This window comes from Sorex araneus, chromosome 8 (assembly GCF_027595985.1).
Source record: "Sorex araneus isolate mSorAra2 chromosome 8, mSorAra2.pri, whole genome shotgun sequence".
In the NCBI taxonomy this organism is placed as follows: domain Eukaryota; kingdom Metazoa; phylum Chordata; class Mammalia; order Eulipotyphla; family Soricidae; genus Sorex; species Sorex araneus.
The window spans coordinates 53,889,150-53,911,317 of NC_073309.1; the positions used below are offsets into that span (position 1 = coordinate 53,889,150).

Below are 22,168 nucleotides of genomic sequence, written 5' to 3' on the forward strand. Positions count from 1 at the left end.
TTTATTTCGTTCTCTCTCTCTGCTTCTCTCCTGGTTCTTGATCTCTCTCTGGATCTTCCTCTATTCCCTTTCTGCCCTGCTCGCTCTCACTTCTTTCACCTTGTGCTCTGCTTATGTGTGTGCCACTGTGCTCTCTTCTGTCTGCCTCTCTTCTGTCTGCCTCTCTTCTGTCTGCCTCTCTTCTGTCTGTCTCTCTTCTATCTGTCTCTCTGTGTCTTTCTCTCTGTTTCTTTCTCTCTGTGTCTGTCTCTCTGCGTCTCTCTCTGCGTCTGCTTCTGCCTGTCTCTTCTATCTCTCTGTCTTCTTCATCTGTCTACCTCTTCTTCTATCTCCCCTGTCTTCTTTCTCCTCTAGCTCCCCTCAGTGCCCCACAGTCTTAGTTTATATAGCAAATTACATAGGGTGGTGACACAAAGGTGGGTTTAACCTTAACAAATAAACAAAGAAGAGTAAAACCATTTCTCGAGGAGATTAACAAAATCTCATCTAAGGAAATCTCATCTAAGGAGATCCACTCAAGGGTTTGATTCCAAACAAGGGTGTGTCAGGGTGTGAGCTAGTAATCTACTTAAATAGTTATAGTAAGTCTACTTCTAATATTTCTAGCAATGTCATTCTGTAGAGCACAGTAAGAGATATAAAGCTTGGTTTTTCCTGAGGACATCTCCAGACCACAGTCCTCAGGCCAGGTTAATCTTCCAAACCCCAGCAGGATCCTAATCTCATCATTACTTTTGGATCATGACAGCATTGTCCGTGACCATGCTCTCAACTTATAGTTGAGTATTGTGGCGCTTTGGCCTGGCCCATTGCGATGCCAGGGTAGCACATAACTCACCGCTTGCCCTGGATCGGTCCTGTCCCTCGTCAGGACCCTGTTTTGGGGGCGTTAGGAACTAAGGGCAATGAGTTGAGAAAGCAGATGCTCAGGAGTAAATATTATTGGAGTCAATCAACTCCCAAGTTACAAGCACAATATTGTCTTCCTGTGTCCATACAGAAAGAACATTGCTTTAAGGTAAACTATGTTCCCTAAGGCAAGGCTAAAAGGACAAACCCCATGTTATCCCACAATTCTACAAGGAAGTGACTGTTGACGTCAAGAGTGGGGTTTGGCAGGGCGATACCATTTCACCGAAACTCTTCAGTGCCACCCTCGAGAATGTCATGCGACGACTGGAATGCGAAGGAATGGGAGTGAAGATAGACGGTCGGCAACTACAGCACATCTGCTTCGCTGATGATGACATCGCTCTTATTAGCCAAGCGGCACAAATTCTGGCCGACTTCGATCTCGAGTGTGGAAAGATCGGACTGCAGCTGAATCTAAACAAGACGATGCTCATGAAAAACAAACTAGTCCCTGAAGCTCCATTTGCTCTCGATGGAATGAACATGTCCGAATGCAACAGCTATGTGGACCTGGGTTGAGAACGCAACATGAGGAATGGCTTGGCACCAGAACTATGCAGGAGGAAGAGAGCAGCATGGAACTCCTTCAAGAGCGTCGAAGAAGTGGTTAAGAGAACGAAGAACCTCCGACTCTGGACACATCGTTTCGATTCCACCATTCTTCCTGCACTAACATACAGTCTCAGAGACCTGGGCCCTATGCAAACAGGAAGAGAACGCTATTCTTTTGGGTATCCCAAAGAGGAATCGAAAGAGCCATGCTAGGAGTATCACTTTTCACTCAAGTGAGAGAAGGAATCCAGAGTTCCAACCTCCATCGACGGTCAAGAATCAGGAATGCTGTCTCGTTTGCCAAGGCATCAAAAATCAGATGGGCCGGACATGTGATGTGATTCAGAGACACCACTGGACTAGAGCTATTACCGACTGGATTCCACGGGATGTCAAAAGACCGCGTGGCACCCACCAACAAGATGGTCAGACGTCGTCATCAAAACCCTGAATGAACGGTTTGAGGCTCTTCCTGTTCCTGGCGTGAGTAGATATTATTGGGCTACACTAGCACAAGACAGGGACAAATGGAGACGTTACTGGGGCCTGCTCGAGCAAAGCGAAGATCAACGGGAGGACAGGTGAATATCTGGGCTGTTGTGAACTGAGGACACACGATTCCTCATCTCAGAGCACATTGGAGGGGTGGAGAGATAGACAGGTGCTAAAACGCTTGCCATCCATGAGGCTGACCCAGGTTCCATCCCCGGCATCCCATAGGGTCCGCGAGTCCTGGCCAGGAGTGAATTCTGAGCAGAGTCACAGGTCAGCACTGAGCCCTGCCGAGTTGGCCCACCCCCCACCCCAACTTCCAAATAAGTGCAGGACACATTCAGATGTGCCCCACCCTGTGCCCACTCTCGCCCTTGCTCTGGGAGCCGCTCAGCAAGCACTTGCATCCTCCAGCATCCTCGTCTTCTGGTCTCCAGGATTGTAGGAATGTAGCTTGGGGGTTGGTTCATTTGTTTTCTCCTGGGCCACGCCCAGTGGCACTCTGGGCTTCCTCCTGGTTCTGTGCTCAGTGACCAGATGAAGAGCTCGTGGGTCAGAGCTCGTGCCTGGCCATGTACAAAGCATTGAGGTCGGTCGGTCCCCTGGACTATCATGAATGTGACCTGAGTGACCCCAGGCTCTGCTGGGTGTTGTCCCTTATAAAAAACTTGTTTGTGAAGCTCAGGTGTGGAGCTCGTGGCGATTGTGTGTGAGATCCTGGGCTCCAAATAGGGAACCTCCTCTGCCTCATTGACATTTTTGTTTGCTTTTGAAGTGCACTGGGCAGGCCTCGGATTCGACCCCATGCTAGGTGATGCCGGGAGTCACTCCTGGTGCACTCGAAGGACCAGATGGGTACCTGGGTTTGAATGTGTTGTTGAGTATAGAGCACATGACTTCCTTACCTGCTGCCCTTTCACTCTGGCCTCTCAACATTTTCTCTTTTTTCTTTTTTCTTTTTGGGTCACACCCAACGATGCACAGGGGTTACTCCTGTCTCTGCACTCAGGAATTACTTCTATTGGTGCGGGAGAGGCCATATGGGATGCCCGGGTCGGTCGCGTGCAAAGAAATGCCTTACCCACAGTTCTATCGCCCCGGCCCCTGGCCTCTCAACATTTTTTGACTTTTATTCTGCTGAATATATATATATATATATAATACAAAAATATATATTCTGCTGAATATATATGATACCAAAATAGACCATTTGTCACTTTGATTTTTTTGTTTTGTTTGTTTGTTGGACCATACCCAGCAGTGCTCAGGGCTTGCTTACTCCTGGTTCTATGCTCAAGAACCACTTGTGGCAGTGCTTGGGGTACATATGAGGTGTTGGGATGAACCAGGTAGGTCATGTGGAAGGCAAACCCCTCACACTGTACTATCACTCAGGCGCCACTTTGATTATTTTTGGGTGGGCGCTGGCCTTCATGGCATTTAGTATTATCTGTTTTATTTTGGGGCTATTCCTGGTGGGGCTCAGGACTTACTCCTGGTTCTCTGGGATCACTGATGGCAGGCTTTGGGGGACAGCATGTTGAGTTGGGGACTGAGATAGGGTCAACCGTGTTCAAGGCAAGTGCCCTACCTGCTGTCTGTCACCTGGACCAGATGATCATTTTTTTTTTTTTGCTTTTTTTTGGTCACACCCAGCGATGCTCAGGGGTTACTCCTGGCTTTGCACTCAGGAATTACTCCTCGAGTGCTTGGGGGACCATATGGGATGCCGGGGATCAAACCCGGGTTGGCTGCGTGCAAGGCAAACGCCCTACCCGCTGTGCTATCGCTCCGGCCCCCTGATTATCAGTTTTATTGTTTTTTGGGTTTTTTTTCTTGCTTTTTGGGTCACACCCGGCAATGCTCAGGGGTTACTCCTGGCTCTGCACTCAGGAATTACTCCTGCCGGTGCTTGGGGGACCATATGGGATGCTCGGAATTGAATCTGGGTTGGCAGCGTGCAAGGCAAACGCCCTACCCACTGTGCTATCACTCCAGCCCTGATGATCATTTTTAAATCTGCAAGAGGCCCAGCAGGCTTTCTGGTGGCCCAGACAGAACCTGTGTGTGGAGCTGGGAGGGCAGTGACAGGCTCGGTTACCCACATCAGAGTTCATGAGTCATGACACTCGGGGATTCCTACATTTTATTTCATTTGACATTAGCCATTAAAAAAAAAAAAAGCTGCAAAAGAGCCTTTGTTGAAACACATTCAACAACAGCAACGAGCTTCTTTGGCATCCTGTCCTGGAAAAGCGGCCGAAACCCTGAGTCACACTGTTTAGTCAAACGTCAGCTTATGTGATCAAATGCGATGTTCCACTTCTTTTTCCTTCTTGGTGGGGGTTTGGGGCCATGGCCGGTGCTCCAGGACTGCCGCCTGACTCCTTGCTCACGGACCCCTCCTAGTGCTTCTGGGGGGACGATATGGGCAGCTCAGGATCGAACCGAGGTTTCGTGCACGCCAGGCCAGCGCCCTCCCCGCTGGACTATGGCTCTGGGCCCCCAACCAATCATTCTGAAGGAAGAAGCCCAGGAAAGGCTGGGCCCCTCTGACCCTGCATGGCAGGACACACCCGCCTTCTGGGGAGTAAGAAGTGGATACAAAACTGCTTTTCGAATCGGGCTAAAGCAGCTGCACTGGAAAATCTCTCAAGTGCAAGTAAGGGCAGGGGCGGCCAAGTGCTGGGGTCCTCCACCACCTCACCCCTAGGGATCCACACCCTTCTGGAGTCCTGAGCCCGCGGGGGGCTCGGGCCGGTTCCATGCGCCCCCGCCTTTGTGGAACACGGATCTCAGGGTCCCCTCTGCTGGGCCCAGGTTCGCCTCTCACCTGCTGTAGTAGGCCCAGGTGAGGCCATAGGTGAGGAGGTAGCCGGCCCCCATGAGGGCGCCCCGGATCAGGGTGAGCACCAGCGGCCAGGAGCCCCGCTGCTCTGGGAGCTCACAGCTGCAGGAGGGGGGCTCTGCGGAGAAGGGGAGGGGGCAGGGTTGTCTCCACCTAGAAGCTCCCAGGCTCTGACCCTGTGCTGGTTGCAAGGTTTCCAGAGGGTCACACCCCGCCCCGTAGCTACACCTATTTGGCTATTTGGCTCCCCCCCTCTGCCCGCCTGCACCTTCTTCTCTAGGCGTACAGGCCCGGTCCCGCCCCGCCCAGACCTGGTTGAGGCAGGACCCAGGCGCTCTGCTTCCCGCGGACATTTCGGGCCTCGCAGCGGACCGTGAGGCCGGTGCCGAAGCCGTCCCGGAGGCTCAGGGAGCTGTTGGCCCAGGGCCCCTGGGAGCTGGAGGTGACCTGGAAGGAGGCGTTGCTGCGGTTCTCTGGCAGCAGCCCCTGATCCAGCCACCAGCGCAGGGCAGGGGCGGGCCGGGCGTGGGAGGAGCAGCTACAGTGTAGGCCCTGGGCCTTCCAGGAGCAGGAGGGGCCCAGCAACAGCGGGGAGGCTGTGGGAGGGAGGGGGGAGGGGGAGCGTCAGCGGGGGTCCCTCTGCCCCTGGCCCCGGGGTCCCAGCCGCAGAGGCCCCCACGGCTCTCACAGTGCACTTGGATGTGGACAGACACGCTCTGGGAGCCGAGCAGGTTCTCAGCGCTGCAGGTAAATTCTCCTTCCTGGTCCGGCTGAACCCTGGGCAGGAGCAGGAGCCCAGGTACCTGGGACTGCACAGGGTTCGGCGCCAGCGGGCCCCCAGCCCAGCTGACGTTGGCTGGAGGGTTGCTGTGGGCCACGCAGAGCAGCTGCAGGCTCCGGCCCTGAAGCACCCAGAAGCTTGCGGTTTTGCTGGAGGTTTCCTCGACTGCGGTGTGCCGGGGAGAGAGCAGGACAGAGGGACTATGAGGGCACGGGTGTGCTCACGGTCCAGAGGCTGCCCCAAGTTTGACCTGTTGACCCCCCTTTCTTACCTATCCTGTTTTCCACGGTGAACACCACTCTCAGGTTTTCAGGGGGATCTAAACAGACAAGGCCCTGGCTGTAGCACTCAGCATTCTGGGATCAAGCATATTGAACATCCAAAGGAACTCTGGTCACTGCGCCAGAGACCCTGGCTAGAATCCTAGTGTCTCCAGGAATGCCCCTGAGCACCGTGGGTGCGGGCTCCCCCCTGAAATCTAAATAACAGCCCTGAAAGGGACAGGAAGGGCTCCTGGGTCTGTGAGCTGCAGTAGGAGATCTCTGCTCGAGGCTGGAGTGATAGCACAGCGGGTAGGGCGTTTGCCTTGCACGCGGCTGACCCAGGTTCAATTCCCAGCATCCCATATGGTCCCCCAAGCCCCACCACCAGGAGTAATTCCTGAGTGCAGAACCAGAAGTAATCCCTGGGCATTGCCGGCTGTGACCCCAAAAAGCAAAACAAGCAAACAAACAAAAAGAAATCTCTGCTCAGTGCTACAGATCTCCAGCCGGGGTTTCATAACCCGCATCACAGGAGAAAAAGAAATGAAAGCTTTTAAAATCATGGAGACCAAATGCCCCCAGTACCAGGATCTAATGCAAGATGTTTGCTCAACCACTAACTGCCTTAAAACCTCGAAACCTAAGGGGTCCTGACAGAGCAAACTTCAATTCTTTATTTTTTTTTTGGGGGGGGACACACCTGGCAGTGCTCAGGGCTTAATTCTAGTTCTATGCTCAGGGCTTAAGCCTGGCAGTCTTCAAAGATTAAACCAGGGTCAGCCTATGCAAGGCAAATGCACTACCTGCTGTGCTCTGACCTGGCTAGTGAACCTCCTGGCTGCACAGGAGTGCATGCTAATGAAGCCTCTTGGTGAAGGAGGTGGGGGAAGCACCAAGTTGGGGGCTGGGTGCCAGGGGAACTAATCTCATCACCAGAATTTGGTTTGAGACTGAACCATGGCCAATAATAGGTGGGTGTTACAGTCGCCTGTGTGTGGGAGCTGGTGAGCTCAGGCTGGCGTTGGAGGGGGCCTGGCGGCACCTCATCTCTGGCGGCCCTCTCATCTCTCCCACCCGAATCTCGGCCCTTCACAGGAACCGCTAGTCGGTACAAGTGTACTCGCTCTGGGTTCAGGTTCCGGGTCAGCAGCCTGGTGAGGAGTGTCCTGGGGGTCAGAGCCCCTGTCCTGGTCTAAGGTCAGACCCTTAGAGCACAGAACTGAGTTCTCAATTCTCACACCGGATTTAGTTGCAGAGAAGTGCGTGTGTGTGTGTGTGTGTGTGTGTGTGTGTGTGTGTGTGTTGGGGGATACCCACGTGGGAACTGGGCTTGGGATCCTGACAGCTCAGGGATGCTGCCCCTTTGGCCCCAGCCAGACTCTCCCCTTCCCGACAGCCCCATCCTTGTCCCAATTCCCCGCCCACCCCATGAGCCTCGCCCTCCAATTGGCCAGTCCCACCTATTAGCCCCGCCCCGCTGCCCGGCCCCGCCCCGGCCGCCTCTGCGCCCCACTCACACTGCACGACCAGGTGGAGCCTGCGGATCTGTGAGCCCAGCGGGTTCTCCGCCCGGCAGGTGTAGGTCCCCGCGTCTCCCTCCGTCACTGCGGGCAGCACCAGCGCTAGGGCCTCGGGGCCCTGCGGACGGGAGCACGACACCACTCGGCCCTCCAGGGCCCAGGTCAGAGTGGCGTGGGGCAGGCTGTCGGCCTCACAGAGCAGCTGCAGAAACTGGCCTTTCCGGGCCTGCAGGGGAGAGTCTCTTTCCTGGAGCTGCGGGGCTGCGGAGACAGAGGCAGGGGAGCCTCCCCAGCGCCGTCCCCACTCACTCCACGCCCGCCCCCCGAGGGGAGCCTGGTGCCTTACCTGCCCCTTTGGCCCGAGAAACGCTGATGACCAGGTCTTTGGGGGCATCTGTAAGCAGGAAGGCGGTTAGGGGGAGGCACACGGGGCTCCCCGCAGGCAGTGATGGGGGGACTCTTGGACAGCGCGGCCCTCCCACACCCCGCCTGGCTCTGCACCACGCCCCCTGCAGCCCCCCACCCACAGCCCGCCAGCCTCTCACAGGCCACTTCCAGCCTCAGCTTCTTCTCTGTGCTCAAGCCGCTTGGGGCAAAGCGCACACGGCAGGTGAGGTCGGTGCTGTGGTCCTGGGGTCTGGGTTCGAGCGTGAGCACCGAAGACATGTGGGTGCCGGCTTGGGTCCTCCTCGAAGAGACGGCAGCCCCCTCCCAGGAGAAGGTGGGGGCCGGACACTCCGCAAAGGTGTTGAACACACAGATGACAGTCGCTCGGTGTCCAGGCCACAGGGGCTCAAGGATGTAGATGTCGGGCTTCTGGGTCAGAGCTGAGAAAGGGCGGGCATCCTAGCCATTAGCACTAGTTGGGGAACACCTGGGGTGGCCCTTGGGGAGACCTGCCCCTCCATACCGTTCACTTCCAGGGAGAGCTGGTCATTCAAGTAACTGTAGACCACTGTGGGCCCCCTCTCCACTCGGAAGTAATAGACACCCCGGTCACTTTCCTGGACGTCTGTGATGAGCAAGGAGCAGCTCCAGTCCTTGGGCTGGCCCAGAAGCTGGAACCGCCCTTTGGTGCTGTGATGCACCTTTTCAGGAGAGCAGTTGGTAGCCACGAGACTCTTCGGGGGCCCCACTCGGTACCAGAAGCCACAAGCCCGAGTCTCCTGGGTCCAGTCAGTTTGGGGGTAGTTGACGGTGCAGGGCAAAAGTGCACACAGGCCCTTTTGTAGCGTCACCGCTCTCTGCATGTGCAGCTCGTACCTTGCGTCCTGAGCCTGTGACCCTAAGAGGAGAAAGAAGTTCAGCTCAGTCCCCACCCCCAGGGGCCCCCATCCCTGGCCTCGGCCACTCACCACCCCACAGCATGGCCAGGAGCAGCAGCAGGACCATCTCAGCTTTGTCCCAGGAGAGCACAGGGCAGGGTCACCACGGCGGAGTCAGGCAGCTTCACTCCCCAGCACCCAACCCGTCTCTAGCAGGGTCGAGAGGGAAGTGATGGGGGAGTGGGGGACACTGAGGATCTGGGGAACCTAGTCATGGGAGGGACTTCTGATTGGAGAAGCCCGGGGCCACTGGCCCCAGCGCTGCCTCCCCGCCACGCCCACGGTGCCTGCCACCCCTCTCTGAGTCCCCTGGGGGAGGCTGGCATCAGGGGCTGGGTCTGAGGCTTCCCCTGCCCGTGGATTCGGGGGAAAGCTGAAATGAAAGTTCACAGCCCACACTTTGATGGGGGCCCCTGGTGGGGGCAGCTGTAGGCGGAGACTGGAGTGTGGCCCCGGACAGTCTTTCTGGGGGCAGATGCCCAAGCAATGCTCAGGAAGGGCCCTGGGCCACGCCTGCACCCATTGACTTTCAGCAACTGGCCACCTGGTTCTGGGCAGGTCTGCTGGTGCTCGGTAGTCCCCGGGGTCACCCCTTATGGTGCCGAAGGGATCATGAAGTACAGGGGAGGAAATTCAGGCCTCACAAGCCCTTTCAGCTCTCCTTGTTTGCATTTTTGTTTGTTTTATTGTGTGAGTGTGGGGGGTCAGACTTTGCAGTTCTCAAGGCTGACTCCTGGCTCTGTGTTCAGTGATCACTTCTGGTGGGGGTCAGGGGGCCCTTGGGATGATGCCAAGGATTGAACCTGCATCAACCAAGTGCCAGGATGCACCGTATCCGCTGTACTGCGTCTCTACACCCCCTTCCTCTCCTGACCTGCCAGCACCTGGCACGGAGAACTGCCCAAAGCTGCTGAGGACAGGGCACTGGGGCCTCTCAGTCAGAACTTCCTCCTGAGATGCTGCATCCCTCTCATCCCCAGCCTCCAGCCCTGGACCCATGGGGAGGGGGTGCTAGCTGCTGACGCAGGTTTCTGAGGTGATGTTTGTATCCAGGACCCACCATGTAGGGGCAAAACAGAAAAGCCCCGAGGTGCTCCTCCAACAGCCCCTGGGCATTGTTGGATCATCCCTGAGGCGAGGATACTCCCTCCCAGTGTGAACCACGGAACTGGGTGGAATCTTCCCCCACAAGGTCCAGATCCATGGTCAACCACAGCAATGGTTGATGAGCCAAAAAGGAGCTTTATTTATGTGTTTGTTTTTTGGACCACACCCTGCTGAGCTCACGGCTTACTCTGGCTTTGCAGTCAAGGATCACTTGTAGCAGGTTCAGGGGACCATATGCACTGCCAGGGATCAAACCCAGGGTGGCCACATGCAAGGCAAGTGGCCCACAGTGGACTCGTGTCTCCTCAAACCATCTTGTTGTGGTTTTGAGAAATATTTTACTTCTTCCTCTGTGTCTTTCTTCCTCTCTCCCCTCATGTCTTTCTGTCCTTTCTCTCGTACCTTTCTTTCTTTATTTCTCTCTCTCTCTCTCTCTCTCTCTCTCTCTCTCTCTCTCTCTCTCTCTGTATGTGTGGGGGGTGGAGAGAAACAATGCTCAAGATCTATTCCTTGCCACAATGCTCAGGAGTGACCCTTGGCAGTGCTCAGAAAACCCTTGTGCTCAGGAGAGTTGTACCAAGATCTTAGGGAGACAGTCTAACCCCTTTACCCCTCTCTCAACTCTCAGGCCCCTCTGTTGGGGACTGCTCAGGACCCTGAACAAAAGAGGACCCCCGAAACCTTTACCCTGGACAAACCAGAAAATTCCATTACCAGCTTTGCTTGACCTGAGGCAAAGGTGTCCTTGTGACAAAGGAAATAGCCAAACTCAAGAGGTAAAAGTAGCCCAGGGCAGTTAACTGAGAGACGCCATAAAGCCCTAAAGTAGAATACCTTCCTCTACCTTGTGCCTTCCTCCTGCCAGATGCTCCTGCCAGATAAACCCTTGCCTTCCTCTCCCCACTATTTCTCAATCTACTCTTGAAGAATGTTGTAAGCCCACCTAATACACCCCGAACCTTTCCTTATTTGGTCTGAGAAGACACTTCCCTGATGATTGACAACTTATGTACCAACCCCCTGCTAAGAAAAGTATAAAACCTGCGTGGCAGTTAATAAAGTTGCCCTTGATCGGCATGTGTCGTCTTGGGCCCCCTATTTATTATCCTCACTAGTTTTATTTCAGGTCGGAACCGCTCACAGAACCCACCCAAGTAGGAGCGATTTCCACTGTTGTCTCTCCGCGGGCTGGAGAGATCTCCGGGGGAACGCGCACCCCTCCTCCTCTCTTTTAATGGTTCCTTTGCTGTTCCCCACGCGTAAACTTCAGTTTCTGGGCACACCAGAGATGCTCAGGTCTTACTCTGGCATGAGGGATATCTGGGGGACATGAGGGAGGTTGGGGACATGCAGGTGGGCTGGGGGACATGCCGGAGTGTTGGGGGAATGATGAGTGATGGGGAATGACTCCGGCGATGTCAGGGGACCATAAGGGATGCTGAGGAACAAACTCGGGTCAGCTGCATGCAAGTCAGCCCCTCCCCTCTGGACCATCACTCTAGCCCCTCTTCTATTTATTTGGAATCCCAAACAGGATTGGAACACTGTCTCCCTCGTGCAAAATTCTACTTCACAGAGCAGGGAGAAAGGTCTGCAAAGTTTAAGTTTAAGAAGGGCACTTCCAGAATGACCACCAACTGGGAGCTCTTTGGCACTACTGCGGCAACGTGCCATCCTTGACAACATCGACAAGGAGTACAGTCGACTGGTTCAGCACCTCCATGACTGCTCGAAGAATGCTGAGAGTGAGATAGCCACAAACAGACGCCTGTCTTTGGAAACTCTCGAGCTCATTTGTCAATGTGATTTGGCGCGAGCCTCACGCAACCACAAGCTCACATCCGAGCTTGCAAAGCCGTGCAGAGAAGTGATAAAGGAAGACCTCAAAGAAAGAAGAGCAGCACTGTTGGCCGATACTGCAGAAACCAGGAAAAGTCCTCGCTTTTGCCCAACTCCTGTCCTTCGCCAGCGACAAGACCAAGATGATTGCCCTCCGATGTCCTGATGGATCTATCATATCTTCCAGAAAGGCAATGGAGAGGATTATTCACGACTTCTTCTCGGATCTCTTTGACAGCCATGTCCACCTGCCCACATACCAAATTCCGCAGGATGGATATGTCATTCCCAACATCCTCCCTTTCAAAATCCGACATGCCATTTTGTTGGTAAAGATGCGTACAGCACCCAGTGCAGACAAGGTCAGACCCGAACACCTGAAGAATCTGCCGCCAGTACTCATCAATACACTGGCTCGGCTCTTCACACGCTACCTGTCTGAATGCAAGGTTCTGTCCCAGTGGAAAACCAGTAGGACCGTTCTGTTGAACAAGAAGGGAGACATCCACGACATTGGCAACTATCGCCCAATTTGCCTGCTGTCTGTCGTCTACAAGTTGTTCACTCGTGTCATCCTGAATAGAATAGGCAGAACACTAGATGAAGGACAACTATGCGAGCAAGCCGGGTTCTGAAAAGGATTCAGCATGATGATGGACCATATTCACACGGTGACCAAGTTCACTGAGATTTCGCGAGAGTTTGAGATGCTGCTCCCTCTAACGTTCATTGACTTAAAGAAGGCCTTCGATTCTGTTCAGACTGAAGCAGTCAACGAAGCCCTAGCCAAACAGGGTGCTCAAACCCAATACATCAAGCTCCTCCATGAGCTGTATTACGGATTCACCACCAAGATCTCACCATTCTATGTGTAAAAACACAAAAGAGAAAAGGGCCCAGCAGGGCTCTATCTCTCCTGCTGCCCGAGTTCTCGGTAGTCTCCAGCCGCTTCCCCACCCGGGGGAGGTTGATGGCGATGATAAGGCAGGCGAAGGAAGGAAGAAGGCCAAACTGGTTGCTCGATCAGTTTATTTCGTTCTCTCTCTCTGCTTCTCTCCTGGTTCTTGATCTCTCTCTGGATCTTCCTCTATTCCCTTTCTGCCCTGCTCGCTCTCACTTCTTTCACCTTGTGCTCTGCTTATGTGTGTGCCACTGTGCTCTCTTCTGTCTGCCTCTCTTCTGTCTGCCTCTCTTCTGTCTGTCTCTCTTCTATCTGTCTCTCTGTGTCTTTCTCTCTGTGTCTGTCTCTCTGCGTCTCTCTCTGCGTCTGCTTCTGCCTGTCTCTTCTATCTCTCTGTCTTCTTCATCTGTCTACCTCTTCTTCTATCTCCCCTGTCTTCTTTCTCCTCTAGCTCCCCTCAGTGCCCCACAGTCTTAGTTTATATAGCAAATTACATAGGGTGGTGACACAAAGGTGGGTTTAACCTTAACAAATAAACAAAGAAGAGTAAAACCATTTCTCGAGGAGATTAACAAAATCTCATCTAAGGAAATCTCATCTAAGGAGATCCACTCAAGGGTTTGATTCCAAACAAGGGTGTGTCAGGGTGTGAGCTAGTAATCTACTTAAATAGTTATAGTAAGTCTACTTCTAATATTTCTAGCAATGTCATTCTGTAGAGCACAGTAAGAGATATAAAGCTTGGTTTTTCCTGAGGACATCTCCAGACCACAGTCCTCAGGCCAGGTTAATCTTCCAAACCCCAGCAGGATCCTAATCTCGTCGTTACTTTTGGATCATGACAGCATTGTCCGTGACCACGCTCTCAACTTATAGTTGAGTATTGTGGCGCTTTGGCCTGGCCCATTGCGATGCCAGGGTAGCACATAACTCACCGCTTGCCCTGGATCGGTCCTGTCCCTCGTCAGGACCCTGTTTTGGGGGCGTTAGGAACTAAGGGCAATGAGTTGAGAAAGCAGATGCTCAGGAGTAAATATTATTGGAGTCAATCAACTCCCAAGTTACAAGCACAATATTGTCTTCCTGTGTCCATACAGAAAGGACATTGCTTTAAGGTAAACTATGTTCCCTAAGGCAAGGCTAAAAGGACAAACCCCATGTTATCCCACAATTCTACAAGGAAGTGACTGTTGACGTCAAGAGAGGGGTTTGGCAGGGCGATACCATTTCACCGAAACTCTTCAGTGCCACCCTCGAGAATGTCATGCGACGACTGGAATGCGAAGGAATGGGAGTGAAGCTAGACGGTCGGCAATTACAGCACATCTGCTTCGCTGATGATGACATCGTTCTCATTAGCCAAGCGGCACAAATTCTGGCCGACTTCGATCTCGGGTGTGGAAAGGTCAGACTGCAGCTGAATCTAAACAAGACGATGCTCATGAAAAACAAACTAGTCCCTGAAGCTCCATTTGCTCTCGATGGAATGAACATGTCGGAATGCAACAGCTATGTGGACCTGGGTTGAGAACGCAACATGAGGAATGGCTTGGCACCAGAACTATGCAGGAGGAAGAGAGCAGCATGGAACTCCTTCAAGAGCGTCGAAGAAGTGGTTAAGAGAACGAAGAACCTCCGACTCTGGACACATCGTTTCGATTCCACCATTCTTCCTGCACTAACATACAGTCTCAGAGACCTGGGCCCTATGCAAACAGGAAGAGAACGCTATTCTTTTGGGTATCCCAAAGAGGAATCGAAAGAGCCATGCTAGGAGTATCACTTTTCACTCAAGTGAGAGAAGGAATCCAGAGTTCCAACCTCCATCGACGGTCAAGAATCAGGAATGCTGTCTCGTTTGCCAAGGCATCAAAAATCAGATGGGCCGGACATGTGATGTGATTCAGAGACACCACTGGACTAGAGCTATTACCGACTGGATTCCACGGGATGTCAAAAGACCGCGTGGCCACCCACCAACAAGATGGTCAGACGTCGTCATCAAAACCCTGAATGAACGGTTTGAGGCTCTTCCTGTTCCTGGCGTGAGTAGATATTATTGGGCTACACTAGCACAAGACAGGGACAAATGGAGACGTTACTGGGGCCTGCTCGAGCAAAGCGAAGATCAACGGGAGGACAGGTGAATATCTGGGCTGTTGTGAACTGAGGACACACGATTCCTCATCTCAGAGCACATTGGAGGGGTGGAGAGATAGACAGGTGCTAAAACGCTTGCCATCCATGAGGCTGACCCAGGTTCCATCCCCGGCACCCCATAGGGTCCGTGAGTCCTGGCCAGGAGTGAATTCTGAGCAGAGTCAGGAGTCAGCCCTGAGCCCTGTCGAGTTGGCCCACCCCCCACCCCAACTTCCAAATAAGTGCAGGACACATTCAGATGTGCCCCACCCTGTGCCCACTCTCGCCCTTGCTCTGGGGGCTCAGCAAGCACCTGCATCCTCCAGCATCCTCGTCTTCTGGTCTCCAGGATTGTAGGAATGTAGCTTGGGGGTTGGTTCATTTGTTTTCTTCTGGGCCACGCCCAGTGGCACTCTGGGCTTCCTCCTGGTTCTGTGCTCAGTGACCAGATGAAGAGCTCGTGGGTCAGAGCTCGTGCCTGGCTATGTACAAAGCATTGAGGTCGGTCGGTCCCCTGGACTATCATGAATGTGACCTGAGTGACCCCAGGCTCTGCTGGGTGTTGTCCCTATAAAAAACTTGTTTGTGAAGCTCAGGTGTGGAGCTCGTGGCGATTGTGTATGAGATCCTGGGCTCCAAACAGGGAACCTCCTCTGCCTCATTGACATTTTTGTTTGCTTTTGAAGTGCACTGGGCAGGCCTCGGATTCGACCCCATGCTAGGTGATGCCGGGAGTCACTCCTGGTGCACTCGAAGGACCAGATGGGTACCTGGGTTTGAATGTGTTGTTGAGTATAGAGCACATGACTTCCTTACCTGCTGCCCTTTCACTCTGGCCTCTCAACATTTTTTCTTTTTTCTTTTTGCTTTTTGGGTCACACCCAACGATGCACAGGGGTTACTCCTGTCTCTGCACTCAGGAATTACTTCTATTGGTGCGGGAGAGGCCATATGGGATGCCCGGGTCGGTCGCGTGCAAAGAAATGCCTTACCCACAGTTCTATCGCCCCGGCCCCTGGCCTCTCAACATTTTTTGACTTTTATTCTGCTGAATATATATATATATATATATAAAATACAAAAATATATATTCTGCTGAATATATATGATACCAAAATAGACCATTTGTCACTTTGATTTTTTTGTTTTGTTTGTTTGTTGGACCATACCCAGCAGTGCTCAGGGCTTGCTTACTCCTGGTTCTATGCTCAAGAACCACTTGTGGCAGTGCTTGGGGTACATATGAGGTGTTGGGATGAACCAGGTAGGTCATGTGGAAGGCAAACCCCTCACACTGTACTATCACTCAGGCGCCACTTTGATTATTTTTGGGTTGGCGCTGGCCTTCATGGCATTTAGTATTATCTGTTTTATTTTGGGGCTATTCCTGGTGGGGCTCAGGACTTACTCCTGGTTCTCTGGGATCACTGATGGCAGGCTTTGGGGGACAGCATGTTGAGTTGGGGACTGAGATAGGGTCAACCGTGTTCAAGGCAAGTGCCCTACCTGCTGTCTGTCTCCTGGACCAGATGATCATTTTTTTTTTTTTTTGCTTTTTTTTGGTCACACCCAGCGATGCTCAGGGGTTACTCCTGGCTTTGCACTCAGGAATTACTCCTGGTGTGCTTGGGGGACCATATGGGATGCCGGGGATCAAACGCAGGTTGGCTGCGTGCAAGGCAAACGCCCTACCCGCTGTGCTATCACTCCGGCGCCCTGATTATCAGTTTTATTGTTTTTTGGGTATTTTTTCTTGCTTTTTGGGTCACACCCGGCAATGCTCAGGGGTTACTCCTGGCTCTGCACTCAGGAATTACTCCTGGCGGTGCTTGGGGGACCATATGGGATGCTCGAATTGATCCCGGGTTGGCAGCGTGCAAGGCAAATGCCCTACCCACTGTGCTATCACTCCAGCCCTGATGATCATTTTTAAATCTGCAAGAGGCCCAACAGGCTTTCTGGTGCCCAAGCAGAACCTGTGTGTGGAGCTGGGAGGGCAGTGACAGGCTTGGTTACCCACATCAGAGTTCATGAGTCATGACACTCGGGGATTCCTACATTTTATTTCATTTGACATTAGCCATTAAAAAAAAAAAAGCTGCAAAAGAGCCTTTGTTGAAATACATTCAACAACAGCAACGAGCTTCCTGGGCATCCTGTCCTGGAAAAGCGGCCGAAACCCTGAGTCGCACTATTTAGTCAAACGTCAGCTTATGTGATCAAATGCAATGTTCCATTTTCTTTTCCTTCTTGGTGGGGGTTTGGGGCCATGGCTGGTGCTCCAGGACTGCCGCCTGACTCCTTGCTCACGAACCCCTCCTGGTGGTTCTGGGGGGACGATATGGGCAGCTCAGGATCGAACTGAGGTTTCGTGCACGCCAGGCCAGCGCCCTCCCCGCTGGACTATGGCTCTGGGCCCCCAACCAATCATTCTGAAGGAAGAAGCCCAGGAAAGGCTGGGCCCCTCTGACCCTGCATGGCAGGACACACCCGCCTTCTGGGGAGTAAGAAGTGGATACAAAACTGCTTTTCGAATCGGGCTAAAGCAGCTGCACTGGAAAATCTCTCAAGTGCAAGTAAAGGCAGGGGCGGCCAAGTGCCGGGGTCCTCCACCACCTCACCCCTAGGGATCCACACCCTTCTGGAGTCCTGAGCCCGCGGGGGGCTCGGGCCGGTTCCGTGCGCCCCCCGCCTTTGTGGAACATGGATCTCAGGGTCCCCTCTGCTGGGCCCAGGTCCGCCTCTCACCTGCTGTAGTAGGCCCAGGTGAGGCCATAGGTGAGGAGGTAGCCGGCCCCCATGAGGGCGCCCCGGATCAGGGTGAGCACCAGCGGCCAGGAGCCCTGCTGCTCTGGGAGCTCACAGCTGCAGGAGGGGGGCTCTGCGGAGAAGGGGAGGGGGCAGGGTTGTCTCCACCTAGAAGCTCCCAGGCTCTGACCCTGTGCCGGTTGCAAGGTTTCCAGAGGGTCACACCCCGCCCCGTAGCTACACCTATTTGGCTATTTGGCTCCCCCCCTCTGCCCGCCTGCACCTTCTTCTCTAGGCGTACAGGCCCGGTCCCGCCCCGCCCAGACCTGGTTGAGGCAGGACCCAGGCGCTCTGCTTCCCGCGGACATTTCGGGCCTCGCAGCGGACCGTGAGGCCGGTGCCGAAGCCGTCCCGGAGGCTCAGGGAGCTGTTGGCCCAGGGCCCCTGGGAGCTGGAGGTGACCTGGAAGGAGGCGTTGCTTCGGTTCTCCAGCAGCAGCCCCTGATCCAGCCACCAGAGCAGGGCAGGGGCGGGCCGGGCGTGGGAGGAGCAGCTACAGTGTAGGCCCTGGGCCTTCCAGGAGCAGGAGGGGCCCAGCAACTGCGGGGAGGCTGTGGGAGGGAGGGGGGAGGGGGAGCGTCAGCGGGGGTCCCTCTGCCCCTGGTCCCGGGGTCCCAGCCGCAGAGGCCCCCACGGCTCTCACAGTGCACTTGGATGTGGACAGACACGCTCTGGGAGCCGAGCAGGTTCTCAGCGCTGCAGGTAAATTCTCCTTCCTGGTCCGGCTGAACCCCGGGCAGGAGCAGGAGCCCCGGTACCTGGGACTGCACAGGGTTCGGCGCCAGTGGGCCCCAGGCCCAGCTGATGTTGGCTGGAGGGTTGCTGTGGGCCACGCAGAGCAGCTGCAGGCTCCGGCCCTGAAGCACCCAGAAGCTTGCGGTTTTGCTGGAGGTTTCCTCGACTGCGGTGTGCCGGGGAGAGAGCAGGACAGAGGGACTATGAGGGCACGGGGACCCTCCAGCAGCTGTGTTCACGGTCCAGAGGCTGCCCCAAGTTTGACCTGTTGACCCCCCTTTCTTACCTATCCTATTTTCCACGGTGAACACCACTCTCAGGTTTTCAGGGGGATCTAAACAGACAAGGCCCTGGCTGTAGCACTCAGCATTCTGGGATCAAGCATATGGAACATCCAAAGGAACTCTGGTCACTGCGCCAGAGACCCTGGCTAGAATCCTAGTGTCTCCAGGAATGCCCCTGAGCACCGTGGGTGCGGGCTCCCCCCTGAAATCTAAATAACAGCCCTGAAAGGGACAGGAAGGGCTCCTGGGTCTGTGAGCTGCAGTAGGAGATCTCTGCTCCAGGCTGGAGCGATAGCACAGCGGGTAGGGCGTTTGCCTTGCACGCGGCCGACCCAGGTTCAATTCCCAGCATCCCATATGGTCCCCCAAGCCCCACCACCAGGAGTAATTCCTGAGTGCAGAACCAGAAGTAATCCCTGGGCATTGCCGGCTGTGACCCCAAAAAGCAAAACAAGCAAACAAACAAAAGAAATCTCTGCTCAGTGCTACAGATCTCCAGCCGGGGTTTCATAACCCGCATCACAGGAGAAAAAGAAATGAAAGCTTTTAAAATCATGGAGACCAAATGCCCCCAGTACCAGGATCTAATGCAAGATGTTTGCTCAACCACTAACTGCCTTAAAATCTCGAAACCTAAAGGGTCCTGACAGAACAAACTTCAATTCTTTATTTTTTTTTTTTGGGGGGGGACACACCTGGCAGTGCTCAGGGCTTACTTCTAGTTCTATGCTCAGGGCTTAAGCCTGGCAGTCTTCAAAGATTAAACCAGGGTCAGCCTATGCAAGGCAAATGCACTACCTGCTGTGCTCTGACCTGGCTAGTGAACCTCCTTCTGGCTGCACAGGAGTGCATGCTAATGAAGCCAATTGGTGAAGGAGGTGGGGGAAGCACCAAGTTGGGGGCTGGGTGCCAGGGGAACTAATCTCATCACCAGAATTTGGTTTGAGACTGAACCATGGCCAATAATAGGTGGGCGTTACAGTCGCCTGTGTGTGGGAGCTGGTGAGCTCAGGCTGGCGTTGGAGGGGGCCTGGCGGCACCTCATCTCTGGCGGCCCTCTCATCTCTCCCACCCGAATCTCGGCCCTTCACAGGAACCGCTAGTCGGTACAAGTGTACTCGCTCTGGGTTCAGGTTCCGGGTCAGCAGCCGGGTGAGGAGTGTCCTGGGGGTCAGAGCCCCTATCCTGGTCTAAGGTCAGACCCTTAGAGCACAGAACTGAGTTCTCAATTCTCACACCGGATTTAGTTGCAGAGAAGTGCGTGTGTGTGTGTGTGTGTGTGTGTGTGTGTGTGTGTGTGTTGGGGGATACCCACGTGGGAACTGGGCTTGGGATCCTGACAGCTCAGGGATGCTGCCCCTTTGGCCCCAGCCAGACTCTCCCCTTCCCGACAGCCCCATCCTTGTCCCAATTCCCCGCCCACCCCATGAGCCTCGCCCTCCAATTGGCCAGTCCCACCTATTAGCCCCGCCCCGCTGCCCGGCCCCGCCCCGGCCGCCTCTGCGCCCCACTCACACTGCACGACCAGGTGGAGCCTGCGGATCTGTGAGCCCAGCGGGTTCTCCGCCCGGCAGGTGTAGGTCCCCGCGTCTCCCTCCGTCACTGCGGGCAGCACCAGCGCTAGGGCCTCGGGGCCCTGCGGACGGGAGCACGACACCACTCGGCCCTCCAGGGCCCAGGTCAGAGTGGCGTGGGGCAGGCTGTCGGCCTCACAGAGCAGCTGCAGAAACTGGCCTTTCCGGGCCTGCAGGGGAGAGTCTCTTTCCTGGAGCTGCGGGGCTGCGGAGACAGAGGCAGGGGAGCCTCCCCAGCGCCGTCCCCACTCACTCCACGCCCGCCCCCCGAGGGGAGCCTGGTGCCTTACCTGCCCCTTTGGCCCGAGAAACGCTGATGACCAGGTCTTTGGGGGCATCTGTAAGCAGGAAGGCGGTTAGGGGGAGGCACACGGGGCTCCCCGCAGGCAGTGATGGGGGGACTCTTGGACAGCACGGCCCTCCCACACCCCGCCTGGCTCTACACCACGCCCCCTGCAGCCCCCCACCCGCAGCCCGCCAGCCTCTCACAGGCCACTTCCAGCCTCAGCTTCTTCTCTGTGCTCAAGCCGCTTGGGGCAAAGCGCACACGGCAGGTGAGGTCGGTGCTGTGGTCCTGGGGTCTGGGTTCGAGCGTGAGCACCGAAGACATGTGGGTGCCGGCTTGGGTCCTCCTCGAAGAGACGGCAGCCCCCTCCCAGGAGAAGGTGGGGGCCGGACACTCCGCAAAGGTGTTGAACACACAGATGACGGTCGCTCGGTGTCCAGGCCACAGGGGCTCAAGGATGTAGATGTCGGGCTTCTGGGTCAGAGCTGAGAAAGGGCGGGCATCCTAGCCATTAGCACTAGTTGGGGAACACCTGGGGTGGCCCTTGGGGAGACCTGCCCCTCCATACCGTTCACTTCCAGGGAGAGCTGGTCATTCAAGTAACTGTAGACCACTGTGGGCCCCCTCTCCACTCGGAAGTAATAGACACCCCGGTCACTTTCCTGGACGTCTGTGATGAGCAAGGAGCAGCTCCAGTCCTTGGGCTGGCCCAGAAGCTGGAACCGCCCTTTGGTGCTGTGATGCACGTTTTCAGGAGAGCAGTTGGTAGCCACGAGACTCTTCGGGGGCCCCACTCGGTACCAGAAGCCACAAGCCCGAGTCTCCTGGGTCCAGTCAGTTTGGGGGTAGTTGACGGTGCAGGGCAAAAGTGCACACAGGCCCTTTTGTAGCGTCACCGCTCTCTGCATGTGCAGCTCGTACCTTGCGTCCTGAGCCTGTGACCCTAAGAGGAGAAAGAGGTTCAGCTCAGTCCCCACCCCCAGGGGCCCCCATCCCTGGCCTCGGCCACTCACCACCCCACAGCATGGCCAGGAGCAGCAGCAGGACCATCTCAGCTTTGTCCCAGGAGAGCACAGGGCAGGGTCACCACGGCGGAGTCAGGCAGCTTCACTCCCCAGCACCCAACCCGTCTCTAGCAGGGTCGAGAGGGAAGTGATGGGGGAGTGGGGGACACTGAGGATCTGGGGAACCTAGTCATGGGAGGGACTTCTGATTGGAGAAGCCCGGGGCCACTGGCCCCAGTGCTGCCTCCCGCCACGCCCACGGTGCCTGCCACCCCTCTCTGAGTCCCCTGGGGGAGGCGGGCATCAGGGGCTGGGTCTGAGGCTTCCCCTGCCCGTGGATTCGGGGGAAAGCTGAAATGAAAGTTCACAGCCCACACTTTGATGGGGGCCCCTGGTGGGGGCAGCTGTAGGCGGAGACTGGAGTGTGGCCCCGGCCAGTCTTTCTGGGGGCAGATGCCCAAGCAATGCTCAGGAAGGGCCCTGGGCCACGCCTGCACCCATTGACTTTCAGCAACTGGCCACCTGGTTCTGGGCAGGTCTGCTGGTGCTCCTGTGTCCCCCGGGGTCACCCCTTATGGTGCCGAAGGGATCATGAAGTGCAGTGCAGGGGAGGAAATTCAGGCCTCACAAGCCCTTTCAGCTCTCCTTGTTTGCATTTTTGTTTGTTCTATTGTGTGTGTGTGGGGGGGGGGGTCAGACTTTGCAGTTCTCAAGGCTGACTCCTGGCTCTGTGCTCAGTGATCACTTCTGGTGGGGGTCAGGGGGCCCTTGGGATGATGCCAAGGATTGAACCTGCAT

General features: G+C 55.2%; 2 protein-coding genes across 2 annotated transcripts; both read right to left on the bottom strand.

Annotated features, from left to right (window-relative positions):
- Positions 1 to 1,412: 1,412 nt before the first annotated feature.
- On the bottom strand, positions 1,413 to 8,760 carry LOC129406856 (sialic acid-binding Ig-like lectin 10). The gene is made up of 10 exons (XM_055146469.1): positions 8,724 to 8,760; positions 8,279 to 8,653; positions 7,914 to 8,195; positions 7,715 to 7,762; positions 7,366 to 7,629; positions 5,857 to 5,904; positions 5,493 to 5,750; positions 5,116 to 5,400; positions 4,790 to 4,922; positions 1,413 to 1,422 (listed from the first exon to the last, which is right to left on the bottom strand). The coding sequence occupies exons 1-10, from the start codon at positions 8,758 to 8,760 to the stop codon at positions 1,413 to 1,415; spliced, it is 1,740 nt and encodes a 579-aa protein (XP_055002444.1).
- An 8,663-nt stretch (positions 8,761 to 17,423) lies between these two features.
- Positions 17,424 to 21,416, bottom strand: LOC101553466 (sialic acid-binding Ig-like lectin 10). The gene is made up of 8 exons (XM_055146470.1): positions 21,380 to 21,416; positions 20,935 to 21,309; positions 20,570 to 20,851; positions 20,371 to 20,418; positions 20,022 to 20,285; positions 18,131 to 18,388; positions 17,754 to 18,038; positions 17,424 to 17,560 (listed from the first exon to the last, which is right to left on the bottom strand). The coding sequence occupies exons 1-8, from the start codon at positions 21,414 to 21,416 to the stop codon at positions 17,424 to 17,426; spliced, it is 1,686 nt and encodes a 561-aa protein (XP_055002445.1).
- Between the last annotated feature and the right edge of the window lie 752 nt (positions 21,417 to 22,168).